This window comes from Pan paniscus, chromosome 12 (assembly GCF_029289425.2).
Source record: "Pan paniscus chromosome 12, NHGRI_mPanPan1-v2.0_pri, whole genome shotgun sequence".
NCBI lineage: Eukaryota > Metazoa > Chordata > Mammalia > Primates > Hominidae > Pan > Pan paniscus.
In genome coordinates this window covers 78,909,365-78,935,076 of record NC_073261.2, presented here as the reverse complement: position 1 = coordinate 78,935,076, position 25,712 = coordinate 78,909,365, and the positions used below count along the sequence as shown (strand labels likewise).

Genomic DNA, 25,712 nt, shown 5'->3' with positions numbered 1-25,712 from the left:
TCCTCTTCCTGCTAGAAGAGGGGTGGGAGAGAACACCTTCACAAAGGGAAATTTATATTCTGCCTTCATGCAGAAAGGGGGCGAGCAGAGAGTTCCTACGTATACTGTTTCTTCATTATCTTCCTCTCAAAAGAATACTTATGCTAAAGTGGCATGATTTGGGGTGACATTCTGATCCTCTTCAGTGACAATCCTTGATATTTTTCCTTCTTTCTCTCCAGGTAAACAATGTTAACATCCTGGTATGCTTCCCCCAATTCCATTATACTAACTCTGTATTGTGGGTTAAAGATTTTTTACTTTGATCAGCAATATTTGAAACATACCTGTTATACTAGATGTACTCTGACTGTAAAATAGTGGTCAGTGTTACTTCTTTAATGATGCTGTGGGATTAAAGGATTTTATTATAAATGCCTGGGAAGAGCCTGGATTTGAGGAAGGTAAGCAGTGCAGTTAGGTGGATGTAGACTAGAAGAGGTCATTTGTTCTCATTTCATTGTTGCCCCTATGACATGCCCGTTTCTTTCTTTTTCTTTGTTTTTTTTTTGAGACGGCGTCTCGCTCTGTCGTCCAGGCTGGAGTGCAGTGGCGCCATCTCACCTCACTGCAAGCTCCGCCCCCCGGGTTCATGCCATTCTTCTGCCTCAGCCTCCTGAGTAGCTGGGACTACAGGCGCCTGCCACCATGCCCAGCTAATTTTTTGTATTTTCAGTAGAGACGGGGTTTCACCATGTTGGCCAGGGTGATCTCAATCTCCTCACCTCATGATCTGCCCGCCTCGGCCTCCCAAAGTGCTGGGATTACAGGCGTAAGCCACTGCGCCCAGCCTACATGCCCGTTTCTTAAAGTAGAAAATTTAGTAGTTGATGATGTCAGGGAAGAAAAGCTTTTTCTCTGCCTTATGTTAAGTAGTTGGGGGCAAATTAAATTAATAAAAGACAGATTAGTGAGAGAAAAGGCTGTAAGAATTTGGACTTTATATACCATCATAATAGAGGAAGTAAAGGGAGATGAAGGGCACTTAAGGGAAAACATGACTTTTAGGAAAGATAAATGAACCCTTAAGAGAATAGATGAGAAATATGAAGGTTTTGTGACAATATCTATTTAGGTGGTTACTTCTCTTCTGGTTATGAGAGTCAGTCTTCTGGTTGCTGGAAACTGCTAGGAGATTTATAACAATTGGGCTCTTTCAAGAGGCTCTTCTTTTAAGCAGATAAGGGAGTTCACAAAAAAGCCTGTTCTCAAATGATTTCAGCACACACACACACACACACACACACACACACACTTACGACACAGTTAAGTACTGTGCCAGTAAGATGTGAGTTGTGCATTTTTTTTCTCTGAGTAGACTATTTGAGGTTATTTATATCAGGACTTGTTATGCAGGTAACTGAAAACTCAACATAATCTAGGTTATGTAGTTAAAAGTATGGAGAGAAGGTAGGCTTTATTTAGAGTTGCTTGATCCTGTAGATCTCTTCTACCTTTTGTAATTTTAATTTCAACCAAGGATGGTTCCCTTTTTGGCCCTAGGACCAGTTAGCAGTTGGGGCAACATTCCAAGCAAGAGTCCTGCAGTTTGTAGTGATGGGACCATTTAAACAGTGATTGTGACCAGGGACATAGAATGGGATGATTGGCCCGAGGTAACCATAGTTGGGTATGGAGTCAGCTTCCCTGTAGGAAGAGATACACAAAGTCTGAGCACTCCTAGGAAAGGGGAGGAAGGGAATAACTGTTGTGTAAATCATCAGCAGTGTCTACTAAGATACCATCTGTAACCATAGGCTTCTATGTTTTATAATATAATACTGTCTTTTAAATAAATCAGATTCCCTGTTAAAGATCTGTTCTAGATTCCCTAGGGGGTTGACCTCATATAGTATCTTCTTTTTCTTCAGTTACAAACTTTTAAACTTGTCTGAGGTTATAAGGTGAATTCAACTGTCCACTGTCAATGTAGATATTTTTAATGGATTTAGGGATTTAAATTACATGATTCAGAACCACTTTGAGGAAATCTCTAGGGAATATCAGTTGTTTCTGTATAATTTCTGAAAGCTTCACTGTTTTCTAGGTGTGCACTTAATTCATGTGATGAAGGGAACAGTATTTACATGAGTGGTTTGGTTAATTTTTCCCCTCCTAAGCTTAGCTTTGTGTATCGTGCTTCCAGTGTTTTTGTGGCTGCTTTACATAAGTCTTTTAGAAGTATTTTCTATTTTTGAAGTAAATGTGGATCAAAACCACCCCAAGACAGGATTAAAAAAAGACAGTTTTTCGCAAGAAAGTAAATAATTTTATTTAGCTTGGGACTTTAAATGATATGTCTTAAATGTAAACATTTCTATACTGCATTTTGGCCATCTTTCGATACTAGTTTTCAGATGCATATTGTTATTTCATTTATTATTGGAAAAGTAGTAACTTTAAACAACTTTTTATTGAAAATGCTGACAGAGGCCGAGTGTAGTAGCTCACACCTGTAATGTCAGCACTTTGGGAGGCCGAGGCGGGCGGATCACGAGCTCAGGAGATCAAGACCATCCTGGCTAACACGGTGAAACCCCGTCTTTACTAAAAATACAAAACAATTAGCCGGGCATGGTGGCAGGTCCCTGTAGTCCCAGCTACTCAGGAGGCTGAGGCAGGAGCATGGCATGAACCTGGGAGGCGGAGCTTGCAGTGAGCCAAGATTGCGCTACTGCACTCCAGCCTGGGCAACAGAGCAAGACTCCATCTCAAAAAAAAAAAAAAAAAAAAAAGAAAATGCTGACCAAAAAAAATGAAATAGTTTTAAAGAAGCCACAGTTGCATGATCCTGATACAACTGTATCATTATTGTATGAGTATATATGAGTTATAAAAATAGTATATGTAAATGCTTTATAATTTTTATTATTAGAAATGAAAAAGTATAACAAGGGGGGTATTCATATTCTCTCCACTTAGAATTAACCCTCTCAACATGTTGACATCTTTGTTTATAGTAATCCTTTTTGTTTTTTTTGTTTTTTATTATACTTTAAGTTCTAGGGTACATGTGCACAATGTGCAGGTTTGTTACATATGTATACATGTGCCATGTTGGTGTGTTGCACCCATTAACTCGTCATTTACATTAGGTATATCTCCTGATGCTATCCCTCCCCCTCCCCCCACCCTACAACAGTCCCCAGAGTGTGATGTTCCCCTTCCTGTGTCCAAGTGTCCTCATTGTTCAATTCCCACCTATGACTGAGAACATGCGGTGTTTGGTTTTTTGTCCTTGCGATAGTTTGCTGAGAATGATGGATTCCAGCTTCATCCATGTCCCTACAATGGACATGAACTCATCATTTTTTATGGCTGCATAGTATTCCATGGTGTATATGTGCCACATATTCTTAATCTAGTCTGTCATTGTTGGACATTTGGATTGATTCCAAGTCTTTGCTGTTGTGAATAGTGCTGCAATAAACACACGTGTGCATGAGCGTTTATAGCAGCATGATTTATAATCCTTTGGGTATATACCCAGTAATGGGATGGCTGGGTCCAATGGTATTTCTAGTTCTTGATCCCTGAGGAATCGCCACAGTCTTCCACAATGGTTGAACTAGTTTACAGTCCCACCAACAGTGTAAAAGTGTTCCTATTTCTCCACATCCTCTCCAGCACCTGTCGTTTCCTGACTTTTTAATGATCGCCATTCTAACTGGTGTGAAATGGTATCTCATTGTGGTTTTGATTTACATTTCTCTGATGGCCAGTGATGATGAGCTATAGAAATCCTTTTTAGAAACAACAGAGCCTTGTTGTAAAACAGGTAAATGTACGTGAGGACTTCAAAAAGTTTGTAGAAAAATGGAATCAAAAGATAAAATTTAAAAATACATTTTAAATTTGTTTCCCAACATAAGCTCCTCAAGTTCAAGACACTTTTATAAATGATGATCTCTGCTGTTTAGTTCATCTGTAAAGAACTGAGGGTACTAGAAATTTTACCATGTCAATGCAGTCTCTTTACATTACTAACTAAAGAAAAATAGGTGCTCTTTAAAGATCTTTTAAGATTAGGAACAAAAAGAAGTCAGAAGAAGCCAAATCAAGGTGGATGCTTAACGACTTCCCATAGACACTTACAAAATTGGCCTTGTTTGATGAGAAGAGTGTGCAGGAACGTTGTCATGGTGGAAAAGGACTTTGATGATGCTTTCCCTGGCATTTTTCTGTAAAAACTTGGGATAACTTTCTCAAAACACTCTAATAATAAGCAGAGCTTATGTTCTTTATCCCCCCAGAACATCAGCAAGCAAAATGCCTGAACATCCCAAAAAACTGTTGCCATGACCTTTGCCCTTGACTGGTCCACTTTTGCTTCGACTGGACCACTTCCATTTTTGGTAGCCATTGCTTTGATAGTGCTTTGTCTTCAGGATGGCATTGGTAAAGCCATGTTTCGGCTCCTGTTACAGTTCTTTGAAGAAATGCTTCAGGATCTTGATCCCTTGTTTAAATTTCTATGGAAAGCTCTGCTCCTGTCTGCAGTTAATCTGGGTGCAACAGTTTTGTCACCCATCAAGTGAAAAGTTTGTTCAGCTTTAATTTTTCAGTCAGAATTGTGTAAACTGGACCAATTGTTGAGATGCCTGTAGTGTTGGCTATTGTTTCTGCTGTTAGTCATTAGTTCTCTTCAATTAGGGTATGAACAAAATTAATTTTTCCTGAAAAATTGATGTGGATGGTCTGCCGCTGTGGGCTTCATCTTCGACATGGTCTCATCCCTTGTTAGAACAAGTTATCCGTTTGTAAACTGCTGATTTCCTAGGAGCATTGACCCCATAAAATTTTCATAAAGCATCAGTTATTTCATTATTCTTCCATGCAGACTTCACTATAAATTTGCTGTTTGGTCTTACTTCAATTTTAGCAGAACTCATACTGCTCTGATAGGGGCTCTTTTTAAACTGATGTCTTAGCCTTCGTAGTGTCTCTGACTAGATCCTATTCAGACATGTTATTGCAAATTAGTAAAGTTTATTTTGGTGCCAAAAACTTTTGAATCCATGCATAGTTTTTGCACAACACATTTTCCATGAACTTTTTGAAGACCCTTCATATATTATAAGAAGAAAGTTAAAAATATCCCCTGCATCTACTACTCAGAAATAACCACTGTTAACATTAAGTCTGTTCTCAACTCTAGGCATTATTGAGGGTTTTGAGGACAGGTCTTGAAAATTTCTATGGCTACCTTTTACTGGGGGGAGACTAGGCATGTATAGTTGACCGTATAGGTTAATCCCTCCACTCAAAAAGCCACAATTTTAAAGTGTAGTATTCACTAGCATTTAGTATATTCACAGTGTTGTGAAATGACCACCACCATCTAGTTTGAAAATATTTCATCACAACCAAAAGAAAACCTCATATCTATTAGCGGTCTCTCCTGTTTCCCCAGACACCGGCAACCACTAATGTACTTTTTGTCTCTGCGGACTTGTCAGTTCTGGACATTTTATATAAATGGAATCATGTGACCTTTTATGATTGACCTCTTTCACTTAGTATAATGTTTTAGAGGCTCATCCACGTTGTAGCATGTGTCAGTACTTCATTTCCTTGTGTATTGGTCCATTCTTGTACTGCTATAAAGAAATAGCTGAGACTGAATAATTTATGAAGAAAAGAGGTTTAATTGGCTCATGGTTCTGCAGGCCGTACAGGAAGCATGATGATGGCACCTGCTCAGCTTCTGGGGAGGCCTCAGGAAATTTAAAATCATGGCAGAAGGGGAAGTGCGGCGTCTTACATGGTGGAGCAGGAGCAAGAGAGAGAAGGGGGAGGTGCTCCACACTTTTAAACAACTAGATCTCAGGACAAGTCAGTCACTATAATGAGAACAGCACCCAGGGGAAACCACCCTCACGATCCAGTCACCTCTCACCAGGCTCCACCTCCAGCACTGGGGATTCCAGTTCCAATTCAACATGATACTTGGATGGGGGCACATATCCAGACCATATCTCCTCGTATAGCTGAATAGTATTCCCTTATATGGACATACCTCATTAATTATTAATTTATTGATTGATCGATAGGATCCTGCTCTGTTGTCCAGGCTGGAGTGCAGTGGTTTGATCATAGCTCACTGCAGGCCTTGAATTCCTGGGCTCCAGTGATCCTCCCACCTTAGCCTCCTGAGTACCTGAGATTACAGGTGTGTGCCACCACACCTGGCTAATTTTTTTATTTTTTAGCAGAGACAGGGTTTTTGCTATGTTGCCCAGGCTGGCTTTGAACTCCTGGGCTCAAGCAATCCTCCTGCCTTGGCTTCCCAAAGTTGTAGGATTACAAGTGTGAGTTTAGAGAGGTATAATTTCTTACTCAACTTCAAGTATTTTATTTCTATTATCATTTGTTCTTTGGTTTGTTAATTATTTGGAAGTATATTTTTAAATTTCCAAGCTTAGTGTGTGTCAGTTTCATAAAAGTTCCCCATGTATTTAAAAATTGGATGTGTACTCTAATTTTGGGATTGTTTTTTCATTGTCTATGTATGCTTGCTAATTTTTGATCTGCTGGGTTACTGAGAAAGATGTGGGTTTCTCCATCTAGTTCTATTTTTGGTTAATATGTTAGGCACAGAGCTGTTGTTTTTTTGTGGTGAATTGAATCTTCATCATTCTTTAGGGACTCTGTCCTTAATAATGCTTTTTTGCCTTACATTTTGTTTCATTGTAAGAGAGCTATGTCAGAGTACTTTTAAAAACACTTTTTAATATGGTATATATTTTTTCTTTTTTTATGAGGTTTTTTAACCGTAACTTTAAGCGAAATAAAGCTTAATAACTGGATTTTATTTACTTTTAAATTTAATTTGATGGTTTTTTTTTTTTTTGAGACTAAGTCTCACTCTGTCGCCCAGGCTGGGGTGCAGTGGTGCGATCTCAGCTTACTGCAGCCTCCGCCTCCCGGGTTTAAGTGATTCTCCTGCCTTAGCCTCCCTAGGAGCTGGGATTACAGGCGTGCGCCACCACGCCTGGCTAATTTTTGTATTTTTAGTAGAGGCGGGGTTTCACCATGTTGGCCAGTCTGGTCTCGAACTCCTGACCTCAGGTGATCCATCTGCCTCAGCCTCCCAAAGTGCTGGGATTACAGGCATGAGCCAACACTCCTGGCTAATTTAATTCGATTTTTTTAGTAGCAGTTTTAGTCTATTATGTTTGTTGTAGTTACTAGTATCTTTGGATTTATTTCTACCTAATTATTTGGTGATTCCTCTTCTTCCTGGTTCCACTTACACATTAAAAAACAAAAACAAAAATAACTGAGAATAAAGATGGTGTCTCACTATGTTGTTCAGGCTGCTCTCAAGCTCCAGGGCTCAAGTTTTCCTCCTGCCTTGGCCTCCCAAAGTGCTGGGATTACAGGTATGAGCCACCATACCTGGCCCCCCTTGCCCATTCTGTTTTACTTTTATATTGCTTGGGTTTCTAAAATTCCATTTTATCCTCTCCCTTTGCTCTTCCCCAATCCTATCTCATCACACGCACTGGTTTGGAAGGTAGCCACTTTTTTTTTTCCCCAATGTGTTTACTTATCTTATCAGAGTCAAAAGCCTATCAGTATCTTCTCAGATATCCCAAAAAATACTAGGACCTTAAGACACCTAAAATCAGGTTACATTTCTTCATAATTGTCTAGTATTCTAGTTCTATCAGTTTTACCTCTCAGATCTCCATTCTTCAAGTCAATGTTAAGTTTAGATTTGTCCATATGCATACTAGTTTCTTTGGTATTCAATCCTTCCTGTATATTTTTAAGAAGTTCCTTTGTTGGAGGTCTGTTAGGTTTTATTTGTTTGAAAATGTCTGTATTTCACCCTTGTTCTTGAAGGATGGTTTTTCTAGGTATACAGTTCTTTTTTTTTTTTCTTTGATACAGAGTTTTGCTCTTGTTGCCCAGGCTGGAGTGCAGTGGTGCGATCTTGACTCACTGCAGCCTCCACCTCCCAGGTTCAAGTGATTCTCCTGCCTCAGCCTCTCGAGTAGCTGGGATTACAGGTGCCCACCATCACACCTGGCTAATTTTTGGTATTTTTAGTAGATGGGGTTTCACCATGCTGGCCAGGCTGGTCTTGAACTCCTGACCTCAGGTGATCTACCTACCTTGGCCTCCCAAAGTGCTAGGATTACAGGCGTGAGCCACTGTGCCTGACTAAGGCCTAACTTTCCTTCCTCATTCTTTTCATCTTGTTTCTTGGTTTCATCATCCCATTTTTTAGTTTCTTTTCAGTCTCCTTTTGTGTAGCCTGAAGCAATAACTGTGTTTCTGATGCCTAGGTAAGTATACTGTAGGTAGGCTGATACTGTTCAGCTAGTACATAGTAGAAGTCAGATGTCACATTTTTAGAATACTCCAGTTCTAGATAAGAATACCTTGTTGGGTGATATATTTTATTATCCTGGATTGTTTGGCGGATGTGATGGATTGCTGAAGACGCCCAATTTCGTGTGTGGCCCTTGAGTATTTATTTTAGTAAGTTAGAGGCTAGTTGTTCACTTTTCCCTCGTTTAACTGGGGACTCCTCAGCAGCCCTTTCAAAACAGTATAACCTCATCTGAGAAAGGAAAATGTAAGGATATTCATTAAGTTTTCTTCTCTCCAGATTTGGGATTATTTTTAGGAATTTTCAAGAGTTTTGTTGACTTACCAACTAGGTTTCTTGAAGATGGTGAGTGAGGATAGGAACTTGGCCTGGCCTGGCTCACCTCTCAGATTCATTGGAAGAGGCAAGTTCATTAGCACAGTTTCAGTCCACCATTATAGCATTTTTTTCCTGAATTATTATAAGTCTTAGTCCATATTTCCAGATAATCATCATTATCTGTTTAAATTACTGCACAGTATTCTATTTTACTGATGTACCATTGTGCAAATACTATGATGTTTTATTATTTTTAAGTTTTGCTATAACAGATAAGTCTGCAGAGATTTTATTCAGCTCTGTATTGTTTTGCTTCTGTTGCATTATTTCCTCAGATTGAATTTCTAGGAGTAGAATTGCTATGTCAAAGAGAATAACAAGTATCTCTGAGCCTTGCCGCATACTGCTTTTTTCATTTTTAAAGGTTATACCAAGTTAGATTCTCACTAGAACTGAATGAGTGTACTAATTTTACTGTAGCTAGTTTCTTTTTCTTAAAAAAAAAAAAGCTGTAGAATAATCTCAAGGTTGCTTAAATATTTCTGTCTTTTATTCTTATAGCATTTCCTGTGGATTAGTTCACTACTTATTTTCTTATCTGTGAGTTGTAAGTGCTTACACATGCCCACTTGATGACCTTGATGTTTTCTTATACATGGAAGCAAGTGCTTTTTATAAAAGAATATATTAACCTTTATCTTTTTACATTTTGTGAAGCTTTTTTTTTAATGTTTCATCTTTTAAAAATTAGGTTTATTCAGAATTTTAAATTTTAATATTATATTGAATTTCTTTTGGTTGGTTTAAATTGAGAAAGTTATTTTATGTATATTCTCTTTTTTGCTAGCTTTCTGTAATTTGATTTTAATTCCTTATTCCTTCCATAGTTTGCTTCTGGTATGTTAAAGTGTGCTCTCTCTAAGTGTATAGTAATTAGGAACAATTTATCTCAACCTCATTTATTGAATGTTTTAAATCAAGAGAACGGACTCACTCTGTTATATTAAGCTTCTATATATAATTGTCTGTTTCACTGTAATGCCTAGTAAGGATACACTTCATTCTTTTTTTAGATGTTCTTTCACAATTTCATGTAAATTTTAGTTGTTTTGTTTCAAAAAAGAATTCCTATTGAACAATCTCTAGGAATAAATAGCTTAATAATAATATTAGATCTAGTTTTCTCTTTTCATAGTTTACCTCTTCTTTCTTTTCTTTCTTTTTTTTTTTTTTTTGAGACGGAGTCTCGCTGTGTCGCCCAGGCTGGAGTGCAGTGGTGCGATCTCTGCTCACAGCAAGCTCCGCCTCCTGGGTTCGCGCCATTCTCCTGCCTCAGCCTCCCAAGTAGCTGGGACTACAGTTGCCCACCACCACTCCCGGCTAATTTTTTTTTTTTTTGTATTTTTAGTAGAGACAGGGTTTCATTGTGTTAGCCAGGATGGTCTCAATCTCCTGACCTTGTGATCCGCCCGCCTCGGCCTTCCAAAGTGGATTACAGGCGTGAGCCACCGCGCCCGGCCTCTCTCTCTCTTCTTTTTCTTTTTCTTTTCTTTTCTTTCCTTTCCTTTCCTTTCCTTTCCTTTCCTTTTCTTTCCTTTTCTTTTCTTTCTTTTCTTCTCTCTTCTCTTCTCTTTTCTGTCTTTCTTTGACGAGTCTCAGTCTGTCACCTAGGCTGGAGTACAGTTGCACGATGTTGGCTCATTGCAACCTCTGCCTCCCTTGTTCAAGTGATTGTCCTGCGTCAGCCTGCCAAATAGCTGGGACTACAGGTGCGCACTGCTACGCCCGGCTAATTTTGTATTTTTAGTAGAGATGGGGTTTCACCATGTTGGCCAAGCTGGTCTCAAACTCCTGACCTCAAGAGATCCACCTGCCTCGGCCTCCCAAAGTGCTGGGATTACAAGCATGAGCCACGGTGCCAGTCCAATTCTTGTGTAGTTTTTTAATCAGCTGAATTTAACATTCAAATTCTTCTTTTAAATCTTCCAATATGTAGTTATCTTTATAAAGATCCTATATAATCAAGACTTTGTTTCTGAATATTTTATGTATGTTTTTGCTATTGTAAATGAGATGTATTTCTCATTGTGGTTTCTTGCTGTTATTACTGGTAAGAATTTAGTGAAACAAAGTACTTAAGACTATGTCTTTAAATTGTGAGATTTTGATGAACTTTTAAGAAATAAAATTCTTTAGTTTCTTAGAGCTTTTTGAGAATTCTAAGGTAGATCCTTGGTTTGGGCAACATATAACTATTACAAGTTTTGCACATTGAACGTTATTTGGTCATTTTTAGGGAGGACATTTTAAATGTTTAGGAAAAATATAAATAAAATATAGAATACTATTGGGGACATATACATCATCAGCACTGTAACTGTTTCATATGAATCATTTTTGTACGTATAGAACTCTAAAGTCCTAATGAACAGAATTTTACATTTCTATAAATAGAAACTCCTTAATAGTTGTGACTGAATAACTTATGGATAGCAAATTATTTAACTGAAAACAGTAAAATTTAAGTGGGAGGAAATATTTGCTTTATAATTTCTGTCTTTACCCATTATTTATAGGATTTTGTCACTTTGTTCTGTTTGCAGGTGGAAAACCATGAATTCCTTGTAAAACCTTCATTTGATCCTAATCTCAGTGAATTAAGAGAAATAATGAATGACTTGGAAAAGAAGATGCAGTCAACATTAATAAGTGCAGCCAGAGATCTTGGTAAGAATGGGTCATTGGAGGTTGGAATAATTCTTTTGTCTATACACTGTATAGACAAAATATTGATGCCAGAATTATTTTATAAGTTCCCTGTCCCCAAGATGATGACTGCACATCCCTGTCAAACAGAAATCGCCCAACAGGCCCTTGTATGATGTCATTTAAACAAGCCCTATTTTAAATGTCACCTCCACTGGTAACAGGATACTCCTAGGAGGATCACCAAGCCCAATTCTTCTAGGAGTAGTGCATTGATTAGGCTTTGGGGTTTCCAAGCAGTTCATTAATGTCAGTTTTGGAAAAAGTCTGTCTTCCATACCAGCTTATTAATTCCCTATGGGTTCACACGGTTTTTTTTCCTGGATTTTCATCAAACATGTGTAAGGTACTCAGTACAAAGAAGTTTAGAAATCCAGAACAAAACAGTGTATTTAAGCAGTAGTAAGCTTCCAGATAATCTGATGCCCATACCTACATATATAAAAAATTTGCAAATAGTTCTGTAGAGAGTCCAAACATGGAGTAGATCCCTAATTAAGAGCCTTTGCATTAAAGTCCACCTTCCTCATTTCATAGCTAAGGATATTGAGGCTCAGAGAGTTTATGTGTCTGGAGTTAAAGTTATTTTGTGTTTCCTTAATTTTTCACTTACTAGAAAGTTAAAAGTACCTACAGATTTCTGTGTTTCACTATATGTTAACTTGCTTGGCTGGAAGTTTTTCTGCTGATAATTGGTTTTATGAAGGAAGAATCCTGTTAAGAATGCGTCACTGGACTGGGTGTGGTGGCTCACGCCTATAGTGATCCTAGCAGTTTGAGAGACCGAGGTGGGCAGATTGCTTGAGTCCAGGAGTTTGACACTAACCTGGGCAACATGATGAAACCCTGTCTCTACAACAAATACAAAAATTAGCCAGACATGGTGGCATGCGCCTGTGGTCCCAGCTACTCAGGAGGCTGAGGTGAGAGGATCACTTGAGCCAGGGAGGTTGAGGCTACAATGAGCCATAATTGCACTACTGCACTCCAGCCTGGGTGACAGGGTGAGATCCTGTCTCAAAATAAGAAAAGAGAATGCATCATTGGCCAGGCACAGTGACTCATGCCTATAATCCCAATACTTTAGGAGGATCACTTCAGCCCAGGAGTTCAAGACTAGCCTGTGCAACATAGACCACATTTCTACCAAAAATCAAAAGGAAAAAAACTTGCTGGGTGTGGTGATGCACACCTGTGGTCCCAGCTACTCGGGAGGCTGAGGTGAGAGGATTGCTTTAGCTTAGGAGGTTGAGGTTGCAGTGAGCCATGATAGCACCACTGCATTCCATCCAGCCTGAGGGATGGAGTGAGAGCGACACGTTGTCTTTAAAAAAAAAAAAAACAGAGGAATGCATCATAGTATATATTAAATTATTGCCTATTTTTTAATCTATTTTATTGAATGCTAATGAGAAAATTAATGGCAAAAACTTGTTTTTTACAGTATAAATTAAGTTTAATTTCATTTTAAAATTAAGCAAATTTGTTTTATTAAAAAGTATGTTGAAAGCAACATAAATAGCACTCAAATTGAGGCAGAAACTGTAACTGTAGTATAAGAAGCGTTAGGCTGGGAATTGGGAAACACGAGTTCTAGTTGCAGCTTGGAAACTTTTTCTGAAGCTCTTTACAAATTACTTAATTTCTCTGGTTTTCACCACATTCTTCTATAGCATTAACATGTTGGATTCATTGCTTTAATTCTTAGACCTACGTGTCATCAGAAATGCCATTACACTTTGAGGATTTGAGCCTTATTTTAAATAAAGTGATCCTCATGGCAGCCTAGGTTTACATGTGTTAAATAAACAGTGTTCTATAAATACCATTGTCTTCCATGTTTAGTGATGTTGCTGTTGTTAACACTGCAGTGAAATGCATATATAAGCAAACTACATTACATACTCATGAACATGGTCCTTTGTTTTGAAACTTTGATCACTGATTGTTTGCAGTCCTTCATTGTGGAACTACTCTTTCACTTTGAATGTTTTGAGAGGTTCCTTTGTTCAGATCAGTCCGATTTCGTTTCTGGATGGGTCTCTACTTTCCCTTTTCTCACTGGTCAAGCGAGGTCTGTCTTTAATTGTTTGCTACTACTAACATTTGATGGCCACGCTTCAGCAAGTACGTTTGTAGATTCTCTCTCTCTGTCTCTCTTAGTTTGTGGTCTAGAGATCATATTGGTTAATGAAATTATGAAGAGGGAATGTATTTATAAAAACTCAAATTCTTGATGCAGAAGGTCTAGCTGATTGTGAACCCAAAATATCCGAGACAGGTCTCAACCAATTTAGAAACTTTATTTTGCCAAGGTTAAGGATGCATCCATGACATAGTCTCACAAGGTTCTGATGACACATGCGCAAGGTGGTTAGGGTACAGCTTGGTTTTATACATTTTAGGGAGACATGAGACATCAGTCAACATGTGTAAGATGTACATTGATTCTATCCAGAAAGGCAGGACAACTCGAAGCAAGGGGCTTTCAGGTAATAAGTAGATAAGAGACAAAAGGTTGCATTCTTTTGAGTCCTTGATCAGCCTTTCACTGAATAAACAAGCTTAGTCTGGCTCAGTGAATCTGCGTTTTTACATAAACAGTAGGTCAGAGGAAGCAATCAGAAATGCATTTGTGTCAGGTGAGCCGAGGGATGACTTTCTGTCCCTCACCTGTGAAGATAAGCTATCAGTTTCCATTGCTAGGGTGAAATTCAACAGAATTGTTTGAGAGTGAACATCTGGAGGCCCACAAGGACTTTCCTTGTGGAGGGAAAGTATGTAGTGAGGGAAGTATGTAGTTTTTAAATCTTTGTCGCTATCTTATTTAGAAATAAGATGGAAGGCAGGTTTGTCTGACATAGTTCCCAGCTTGACTTTTCCCTCGGCTTAGTGATTCTGGGGTTCCGAGATTTATTTTCCTTTCACATATCAGTCAGATCATTTGGTTTGTGAAGTTTCCTATGCTTAACAGAAAATATGTGCACTAGTTTTCCTAGAGTTGCATTGTCAGAGTCTCAAGTTTTTGTTTGGAAATTGTATTTGCTCACATTAATTATACTCTATGTTAGTTCCAAAGAAATACCTTTGGTTAAGAAAAGAATTCTCATGCATAACTCCTCGAGGGTGGGGTTACACCTTAATCCATCCTCATGTGCTCATAGTAATTGGGGAAAATATGTTGCCCAGTGCTGGTGCTCTGCAGCCTTGGATGGGTTTACCCAGAAAGCAGCTTTCAAGTCAGAAACTAACATTCATAAGGGAGTTAAGGATTTTATAAATAGATATCCATAATTCATGTAGTTTTCAAGTAAGTAGTATTTGAATCTTTTCTGGTTAGATAATAATTGTGAGTATGCTGTCATATAATAACTATGTTTTTCACTATTTAAATAATTTTAGAATCACATTGAAAAATGGCAGTAGGTATTTATGGAATACTTTTTCTTTTCTTCTTGATTATCAAGGCTTGGATCCTGGCAAACAGATTAAACTGGATTCCAGTGCACAGTTTGGATATTACTTTCGTGTAACCTGTAAGGAAGAAAAAGTACTTCGTAACAATAAAAACTTTAGTACTGTAGATATCCAGAAGAATGGTGTTAAATTTACCAACAGGTTTGCAAGTCGTTATTATATTTTTAACCCTTTATTAATTCCCTAAATGCTCTAACATGATGTGAATGTTCTGTGATAAGTTTTACTAATGTAGTCATCAGGTAAGAGTCAAGCTTTCTTCCAAATAGCAGTCAGCTGTCGCAACACCATTTGTTAAATAATCCGTCTGTTCTCCATTGACTGAAGTGTGGTACTTTGGGTCTATTTTAAAGACTCTACTTTTACCTCGTCTCACCATTCTTTTGTCTACACAAAATATATTTTATCGCTTATTCTGTGTTACCATATCTATTAGAGCTAGTTCCCCCTCATATCTCTGCTTTAGTTATTTTCACATGTTTCTTTTATCTTTTTTTTTTTGGAGACGGAGTCTTGCTCTGTTGCCCAGGCTGGAGTGCAGTGGCATGATCTCGGCTCACTGCAAGCTCCGCCTTCCGGGTTCACGCCATTCTCCTGCCTCAGCCTCCTGAGTAGCTGGGACTACAGGCGCCCGCCACTACGCCCAGCTAATTTTTTGTATTTTTAGTAGAGACGGGGTTTCACCGTGGTCTCGATCTCCTGACCTCGTGATCCGCCCGCCTCTCCCTCCCAAAGTACTGGGATTACAGGTGTGAGCCACCGCGCCCGGCCTTATCTTTTTTTTTTTTTGTCCCCCCTGAGACAGAGTCTTGCTGTGTCGCCCAGGCTGGAGTGCAGTGACGCGCAGTCTTGACTCACTGCAGCCTCCACCTCCCGGATTCAAGCGATTCTCATGCTTCAGCTTCCTGAGTAGCTAGGATTATAGGCATGCACCACCACGCCTAGTTCATTTTTGTATTTTTAGTAGAGATGGGTTTTCACCATGTTGGACAGGCTGGTCTCGGGCTCCTGGCCTCAAGTGATTCACCTGCCTCAGCTTCCCAAAGTGCTGAGATTACAGGTGTGAGCCACCGTGCCTGACCCACATGTTTATTTTTTCTAAGAAAACTTTACTATCATTTATGAAGTTAAAAAAATTATTCTGGTATTTCAATTGGGTGTTTAAATTAGTTGAGGGAAATATGAGGCCATTCACTAGATGATAGTTTTTTTTTGTTTTAATCATGTTTCATGTTGAAACAAAAAAGTTTTTTCCTGCCAGTTTTCTGGCTAATCTCAGGAAGTCCCTGAAACAAATTATTGATAAGTAAAAAAAATTATTTAAAAAATTTTAAATTATATTTAAAATCTTCTGTGACTTATGGTGGGGGGAGGCTAAAGCCTTTCTCCTTCTGTACTGTTCTGGAAACTATGGCCTGTTCTACTCCCTCCCCTCCTGAATTTTCCCAGAACTTTACAGGTAGCTTTTATATATATGATCCCCTGTCATCTGTTTCACAAGTACTTTGAGTGTCTATTATATGCAGACATTCTAGGTGTTCAGACACCCTAGTAATTAGTTTGTTCCTCATAATTCTCAGTAAAGAAGACATGTATATTTCTTATTTTATAGGTGAAGAAGCTAAGACTTTACTTTTCCTCAGTTAGACGGCTAGTGCTGGTGGGTGCCTAAACTTAGATCTTCTGTTGCCAAATCTAGGTGTGTTGTTTTTCCAGCACACTAGAATCCTCCTGGTTCAAGAAATGTATATATTTTAGCTTGGATAAGATACAACTTTTGGAGTGTTCTAATCATCTTCAAGTTTTTCATGGGTTAGTTATAACATATGAAAAAAGATAGGACTGAATGGGCCACATGATGCCAAAAGTGAAAAAGTCACTCACTAGATTATGACCTGCAGAATCTGGTCCTTGCCTGCCTCTGCTTTTATATTTTGCAGCTTGTCCCTTCACACAGTGGTCTCACTTTTATAATGTCTTTCCCTCATGCATTTCTTTAATTCTTTTTATTTGCCTGTTTCATAGTAGTCTGTTTGTGCTGCTACTTGCCCCTGTAGTGTTCTTGAGCTATACATGTCTGCTGTGCCATTGAGTGATTCCATCAAGGCCACAATTATCATCTTGATGAACTGATTTTCTCCCACTGCTGATAATTACTTCTCTCTCCTTTCTTTCTCCTTTATATCACCTCTTTTTGTTCTTAATTTCATTCCCTCCTTGATGCCAGTGAGTATTTTTTTCTTATTTTATTATCATCTTCCTTGAGTATTGTTTATTTCAACCTTTTTTTTTTTTTTTTTTTTTGGAGAAGGGTTTGGCTTTGTCGCTCAGGCTGGAGTGCAGTGGCACAATTTTGGCCCACTGCAACCTCCGCCTCCTGGGCTCAAGCCATCCCACCTCAGCCACCTAAGTAGCTGGGACTACAGGTGTTCCCCAGTACTTTGTATTTTTAATAGACACAGGATTTCCCCATGTTGCTCAGGCTGGTCTCGAACTCCTGGGCTCAAGCAGTCCACCTGCCTTGCCCTCCCAAAGTGCTGGGATTACAGGATTACAGATGCTGTGCCCGGCCCAACCTCTAATTTTAATTTTCTCTTCAAATTGTTCAATAAGATTTAGTTTCAAGACATTTTCCTGGCCGGGCATGGTGGCTTACGCCTATAATTTCAACACTTTGGGAGGCCGAGGCAGGTGGATCACTTGAGGTCAAGAGTTCAAGACCAGCCTGGCCAGCATGGTGAAACCCCATCTCTACTAAAAAATACAAAAATTAGCCGGGTGTGGTGGTACATGCCTGTAATCTTAGCTACTGTGGAGGCCGAGGCATGAGAATCACTTGAGCCCGGGAAGCAGAGGTTGCAGTGAGTTGAGATCACACCACTGAAATCCAGCCTGGGCAACAGAGTCAGACTACGTCTCAAAAAAAACAAAACAAGCTGGGCGCCGTGGGTTACGCCTGTAATCCCAGCACGTTGGGAGGCCAAGGCCGGCGGATCACGAGGTCAGGAGATCGAGACCATCCTGGCTAACACGGTGGTGAAACCCCATCTCTAGTAAAAATATAAAACATTAGCCGGGCATAGTGGTTGGTGCCTGTAGTCCCAGCTACTCAGGAGGCTGAGGCAGGAGAATGGTGTGAAGCCGGGAGGCAGAGGTTGCAGTGAGCCTAGATTGTGCCACTGCACTCTAGCCTGGGTGACAGAACAAGACTCCGTCTCAAAAAAAAAAAACAAACCATTTTTCTTATTTTGAAAACTTTTGGTATTGAAAGATATTTATACTACAGTAATGAGAAATACTGTGTGTGTGTGTATATGTTTGTGTTTTTTTTGTTGTTTTTTTCTTTCTCTCTCTCTCTCTCTTTTTTTTTTTTTTGATAGAGTTTTGCTCCTGTTGTCCAGGCTGGAGTGCAGTGGTGCTATCTCGACTCACCACAACCTCTGCCTCCCGGGTTCAAGTGATTCTCCTCCCTCAGCCTCCTGAATAGCTGGGATTATAGGAATGTGCCACCCACACCTAACTTTGTATTTTTAGTAGAGATGGGTTTTCCCCATGTTGGTCAGGCTGGTCTTGAACTCCTGACCTCAGGTGATCCACCTGCCTCGGCCTCCCAAAGTGCTGGGATTACAGGCACCCTGCCTGTGTTTGTGTTTTAAAAGGGGTAATAGCTTCAATCTTTTTTTTTCTTTCTTTGAGACGGAGTTTTAGTCTTGTTGCCCAGGCTGGAATGCAATGGTGTGTTCTTGGCTCACCACAACCTCCATTTCCTGGGTTCAAGCGATTCTCCTGCCTCAGCCTCCTGAGTAGCTGGGATTACAGGCACGCGCCACCATGCCGAGCTAATTTTTGTATTTTTAGTAGAGACGGGGTTTCTCAATGTTGGTCAGGCTGGTCTCGAACTCCTGACCTCAGGCAATCCACCGACCTCAGGTGATCCACCCGCCTCAGCCTCCCAAAGTTCTGGGGTTACAGGCGTGAGCCACCACGCCCGGCTGGCTTCAATCTTAAATAAGGATTCCATTTAAATATTTTGTAAAAGGACACAGATCACAGTTTTACTCAGGGGAATATAATTGTTATAGCAGGAATTGTGCCATTGCGCTATTCCAAACAGTGTAAAAGAACATTAATAAATTGAATTCTAACTACATTTGTCCCTAAGGAGTTGTTCGTTTTCCACTTGTATTTCCATTTTAATTATCATTATTTGGATGTTTCATAGGATACTTTGGATATGTTTCATGTAGTACACATTGCTTCTAGTACACATTTTAATATTTTTAATAAAACTGTTATTTCGATTTGCAGCAAATTGACTTCTTTAAACGAAGAGTATACCAAAAATAAAACAGAATATGAAGAAGCCCAGGATGCCATTGTTAAAGAAATTGTCAATATTTCTTCAGGTAAACTTAATAGAACTAATAATGTTCTGAATGTCACCTGGCTTTTGGTAATAGAAAAAAAATCATGATATTTGAAGTGTGTTTTGTTATTTTCGCAAGCCATTACATTCTGACTATTTAATACGTTAGGTTTCCTATATAAAATAAGGCATGATATGTTACGGTAGGACACATAACTGGAAATTTCTCTTGCACATAGAAACAAAAAATGGCAGAAAAACACAAAACTTACTATAGTTGTAACAAGGAAAGGAAACACTAGGGCCTACAACGTACTAATGTCTTGGGTCATCTATGGGCTCATGAGGCTCTAGGTTATGGAAGTAAATACCACTGAAAAGCAAATATTAATTACACATGAGGCAAGCCTTTTTGAGTTCTGTATGTCATTTTGTAGATTTTGAGTTCATTCTAGTGGCACCATTTGAGATCATTTTCATGTAATTAAAGGAACACAGCAACCTGGCACTGTGTTATTGCCCTTAGAATGGAATGAATATATGTTTAGCACAAGGTAGGAAGTGATGCGTTAAGTTGGAAGGCTTTGCCGATCATGGTGTGTATGTTGACTAACCTTTATTGTGCCTTTAAAAAATATACTCAAGAACTACCTTAATCAAGTAATTAAAGTTAAGATTACCAATCGTGGGACAAATGACGTGTACTTCTTTGTGTGATATAGAAGGAAGGACACAGTATCACCTATATAGTATTCTTGACCAGAATATTTAACCTGATTTTAAACAAGAAGTAAAAATTCAAATAAATTTAGATTGTGGTGCATTCAAGGCCTGAACTTTAATAAATGTCCATGTCACGGCAGCACAAAAGAAATCAACAGGTCTTAAAGAGACAGGGCAACCAAACGCAGTAGACAGTAGTTGATTAGATCCCAATTTAGAGGTTGGAGTTGGGGAATAGCTATAGAGGACACTATTGGGGCAAATTGAGAAAGTTTAATATGAGACAATATGGTGTTAGTGTCATATTTCTTGTGTGAAATGGTAGTGTTATGATTAGGAGAATGTCCTTGTTCTCAGGATATGCATGCTAAGTTATTTAAGGATAAATATTTTTTTAAAAGGTTATGTGCATGAGTAATTCTATAAATTGTGTTGCTATTATGAATTGTCATGGTAAATCAAAAGGAAACATAAAACTCAAAAGGTTTTATTTTAATACACTTTATGTATTGAAATGAATGGAATTGATTTGTAAAGATTACATTTTTGCTTGTTGGTATCAGATAACTGTGACATAATAATCTTTTGCTGAATTATGTTTCTTAGGCTAGATTTCATTTTAAAGAACCCTGTAAATACCATTTATTTGAACTGTGGATCTTCCTTAAAAAATAATATTTATTAAGCACCTAGCAGGGTAAAGTTTTTAGATTTTAACAGTTAAATTGAAGGTTTTATATTAGAAGTCAACCTGAATTTAAATGAAACTTCTTCTTGGTCTGATATTACATATTATGAGCTATTTTTATTTAAAAATGTAATGGCGTCCAGACATGGTGGTTCACACCTGTAATCCCAGCACTTTGGGAGGCTGAGCTGGGAGGATTGCTTGAGCCCAGAAGTTTGAGACCAGCCTAGCCAACATAGGGGGACCCCAACTCTACAAAAAAATCCAAAAAATATTAGCCGGCTGTGGTGGTACATGCCTGTAGTCCCAGCTACTCAGGAGGCTGAGGCAGGAGAATCACTTGAACCCAGGAGGTCGAGGCTGTGGTGAGCCATAATTATGCTACTGTACTTCAGCCTGGGCGACAGAGCAAGACTCCCATCTCAAAAAGTGTAATGGATCACTTTAATAATTTTCTATCACACAATTAAGTCATAAAAGGTCATGCTATTAAGAGCCAGTTATGTGACATGCCAAGTATAGACTCTTAATTAAGATGCTTTGGTTTGCTTTTGGTTTTTATTTATTTTTCAGATGGGGTCTTACCATGTTGCCCAGGCGTTAGTGCAGTGGTGCGATCATGACTCACTGCAGCCTCAACCTCCTAGGTTCAAGGGATTCTCCCCACTCAGCCTCCCAAGTAGCTTGGGACTACTACATGTAGTAGTGCCACCACACCTGGTTAATTTTTTTTTAATTATCTTTTGTGGAGATGAAGTCTCGCTCTGTTGCCCAGGCCAGACTCAAGCAGTCTTCCTGCCTTGGCCTCCCAGAGTATTGGGATTACAGGCGTGAGCCACCCTGCCCAGCCTAGTTTTCTTTTTTTACTATAAACTTATTCTTGTCAGTATGCTAGCAATTTTACAAGTTTTAAAGTAGTTATAGCAAGTACTTCACTCATGTTTAATTCTTAAAGGCTTCTATTGCTATATAATAGGGTAGTGTGAATTCTTCCTTTCTTTTTCTTTAGAAAGACGTATTAGGTAAAAGTAATAAATTTCACAAGTGTACTGAGGCCAGGTGCAGTGGCTCACACCTATAATCCCAGCATTTTGGGAGGCCGAGGCGGGTGGATCACCTGAGGTCAGGAGTTCAAAACTGGCCTAACCAACATGTTGAAACCTGTCTTTACTAAAAGTACAAAAATTAGCTGGGTATGGTGGCAGGTGCCTGTAATCCCAGCTACTCAGGAGGCTGAGGCAGGAGAATCGCTTGAACCCAGGAGGCGGAGGTTGCAGTGAGCCAAGATCACACCATTGCACTCCAGCCTGGGCGACAGAGCAAGACTCTGTCTCCCCAAAAAAAAAAAAAAAAAAAAAAAAAAGTATACTGAAACAGAGGAAGATAATTATGTCTGCTTGGCCATTGTTAAGTTGATTTTTATTTTCAAAACATTTGATCACTGTTGTGGGGAACAAGGGAATAAAAAATAAGTTACATTTCCAGCCCCTAGATTAAACTAATAATTTTTGGTTTTCCTAGAATTAAATGCTTTTATCTTGAATGTTCTTTGAAGCTTTTGACATGATTGATAGCTGTATGATAGTCTGAATGACATGTGGGTCATGCACCAGCCCCTCCAACCTGTTAACATTTAGAATCTATTCAGAAAAATTTAAGCATTGTTAATTTCCTTCATGTTTTTTGTCTAGCATGTGTCAGATTTTTTTAAATGTATCTATTAATAGCTTTTAGTGTTAATACTCTAGAACAGTAGAATCTTGAAAATGTTTTAAGTGACAATTAGAGATTTAAATTTATGCTGACATTCTCTGCATGTGATACTGATGAGGAAAGAAAGCCAAACTGTCTTACGGTCAGTTCGTACAATATACCAGGCCTTGATGGTCACATTTCAACTTTGCTACCTTTTTGCTTACATTTTTCTTATGGTGATTTTGAGGTGTCATTCTGGTTTCTCCGATACTTAAAATATAGGAAAAGGTGTGTCTTAAAATTGAGAGAATGTCTTGGATAAGCAGCTGTGTAGTTTTATATTTTGCTGATAAGGGAAGGTACTCTATTTTTGTTTTTTGTGTGTTTTTGTTTGTTTGTTTTTGAGACAGAATTGCCCAGGCTGGAGTGCTGTGGCGCAGTCTCAGCTTACTGCAACTTCCACCTTCTGGGTTCATGCAATTCTGGTGCCTCAGCCTCCCAAGTATCTGGGTTTACAGACATGCACCACCATACCTGGCTAATTTTTGTATTTTTGGTAGAGATGGGGTTTCGCCATGTTACCAGGCTGGTCTTGAATTCCTGGCTCCATGTGATCCCCCGGCCTCATGCGATCTGCCCGCCTCAGCCTCCCTAAGTGCTGGGAATATAGGCGTGAGCCACTCAACCCAGCCAGTACTCTGTTTTTGATAGCTATTCACAATGGGAAAGGATGTAGCAACACATTTTAACCCTATGTTGAGTTTTAGGTGGGTTCCTTTCAAATTTTGTTAAGGCTAACTTTTGTTAATTTTTTTTAAAAAGTGTAAATTAGGAAATGGGTTTTGAATTCCCAAATGGGGGGGATTAAATGTATTTTTACGGCTTATATCTGTTTATTATTCAGTATTCCTGTGTACATTTTCTGTTTTTATTTTTATACAGGCTATGTAGAACCAATGCAAACACTCAATGATGTGTTAGCTCAGCTAGATGCTGTTGTCAGCTTTGCTCATGTGTCAAATGGAGCACCTGTTCCATATGTACGACCAGCCATTTTGGAGAAAGGACAAGGAAGAATTATATTAAAAGCATCCAGGCATGCTTGTGTTGAAGTTCAAGATGAAATTGCATTTATTCCTAATGACGTATACTTTGAAAAAGATAAACAGATGTTCCACATCATTACTGGTAAAAAACCTGGTTTTTGGGCTTTGTGGGGGTAATGTTTTTTTTTTTTTTTTTTTTTTTTAATCTTGGAGTAGCAATATATTTAAAATTGATGGAGAAAATTCCCAGTTCTTAACATTAGAAAGGGAACATATTATTCTTACCAGTTAGTAATCTATTCACGTTTGGATTAGAGGGAAGATTTAGAAGGTGAGATAAAAGCTTGTGAGAGAATAGTGTATTCATGTGAAACTTCTTCCATGGGTTCAGAGCATTTAGAAACAAACATCCCTTCACACTCAAAGCTTACCTTTGAGCCAGTCCTCCAATAGTGAGGTCTTTGAAGGTCAGGCCAAATTGGCTGTGGGAGGACCTCAGGTTAGGATAGGAATTATTTTAAGACATGGCACTATATTCATGTGAAACTCGCAAAAACTAGCCTTGCATATAGGCTCATGTATCATGTCTCAGCTGAGATGTTTGAGAGATCTTAACTAGATTCTAGAAAACAAAAAAGGAAGTAGTTTTGGGGCAAATATATTTGGGAAACAGTTTATTGTATTTCCTTTCCCCAAATGGATTTTCAAGTTCTTCATATAATCTAACCCCAACAAATAAATTGCCTGTTTTTCAAAAGAAAGATCATGTCTTCAGGTTTTTGTGTGGGTTTTAAATGATTCGAAAGATTTGACCATACTGATACATTCACTAGTAACCTCATTTACTAATGAGTAACGGTTTTGAGTTAATCAGGCCTGAACTACTTTTCTGGAAGTTAGTAAATTATCTCACAGGCAGCCCTGTGAGCCATGGGAAAATGTGTATATGGTCTTTCTAGGCCACAGTCAAATTACAGGTATATTTGTCATGGCTTCTCTTGATGAAAGGCCCAGTATCAGTTTGTCTGAAGATAAATAATAGCATTGCTTTTGGGGGGTAATATGGGCAGTAACTCTGTCCACATCTTTGGGCAGCCTGTGGTTCTGCTTTTATATGCTATGTCAGTGTAAACCTACGCGATTAATCATCAGTGTACAGTTTAGGACTAACAATCCATTTATTAGTAGCAGAAAGAAGTTTAAAATCTTGCTTTCTGATATAATTTGTTTTGTAGGCCCCAATATGGGAGGTAAATCAACATATATTCGACAGACTGGGGTGATAGTACTCATGGCCCAAATTGGGTGTTTTGTGCCATGTGAGTCAGCAGAAGTGTCCATTGTGGACTGCATCTTAGCCCGGGTAGGGGCTGGTGACAGTCAATTGAAAGGAGTCTCCACGTTCATGGCTGAAATGTTGGAAACTGCTTCTATCCTCAGGTAAGTGCATCTCCTAGTCCCTTGAAGATAGAAATGTATGTCTCTGTCCTGTGAGAAGGAAAAGTATATTTGCAGATTCTCATGTAAAAACATCTGAGAATGTTTGTCTTAGTTTAATAGTTGTTTTCCTGTGGACTTTATATACTTTGTATTGTCTTAAAAGAGTGATTGATGATAGCTACGGAAAACTTTGATTTTTAAAATTGTCTCTTTAAGTAGACAATTTATAAGCTACTGGTACGAGTTCACCTTATAAATCTCCACTACCATGTTTTTGCTTGGACTGTTCACACTTCCTGTAATGGTCCTTCTTGCCCTTTATCCAACTTCTTTCTAATTTTTAAGTCCCTAATGATGGGAATTCTACTTCTGTAGTGATTTTTCTGGTCATACGACCCTAAGGTCATGGGTGTTTTTCTCTGAATTCCTCTTGAGATGCCTGTAACTTGAACCACGTTTTTATTCTAGACATTACTGAAATGTTTTGTCTTTATTTCACTTTTTAGGAGCTTCCTTGAAGGTAGGGACTGTACCTTCTATTTCTTGGTATCTTTTTCTTTCTTTTTTAAAAAGTTTTTTAGAGAGACAGGGTCTCACTCTTTTGCCCAGGCTGGTCTCGAACTCCTGGGCTCAGGTGATCTTCCTGCCTTGGCTTCCCAAAGTGCTGGGATTACAGGCATGAACCACCGTGATCCTCCTTATTTCTTAGTATCTTCTACAGAACATTGAATATAGTAGGTGCCTAGTAAATTATGTATTGATTTAACTTCTTTGAGGTTCTGTTGTTTGTGAAGTATTATAAAAGCAATA

At 38.7% G+C, this 25,712-nt stretch overlaps 1 protein-coding gene across 3 annotated transcripts in view; it reads left to right on the top strand.

The window, feature by feature from the left end:
* The window catches only part of MSH2 (mutS homolog 2), a 127,725-nt gene that overhangs the window by 46,158 nt on the left and 55,855 nt on the right, over positions 1 to 25,712 (top strand). For all 3 annotated transcript variants that reach the window (XM_055108003.2, XM_055108004.2, XM_003822678.5), the window contains exons 9-13: positions 11,305 to 11,428; positions 14,935 to 15,085; positions 19,253 to 19,350; positions 23,359 to 23,604; positions 24,698 to 24,902. In XM_055108003.2, the coding sequence (XP_054963978.1) occupies positions 11,305 to 11,428; positions 14,935 to 15,085; positions 19,253 to 19,350; positions 23,359 to 23,604; positions 24,698 to 24,902 (824 nt within the window). The remainder of the gene's footprint in view (positions 1 to 11,304; positions 11,429 to 14,934; positions 15,086 to 19,252; positions 19,351 to 23,358; positions 23,605 to 24,697; positions 24,903 to 25,712) is intronic.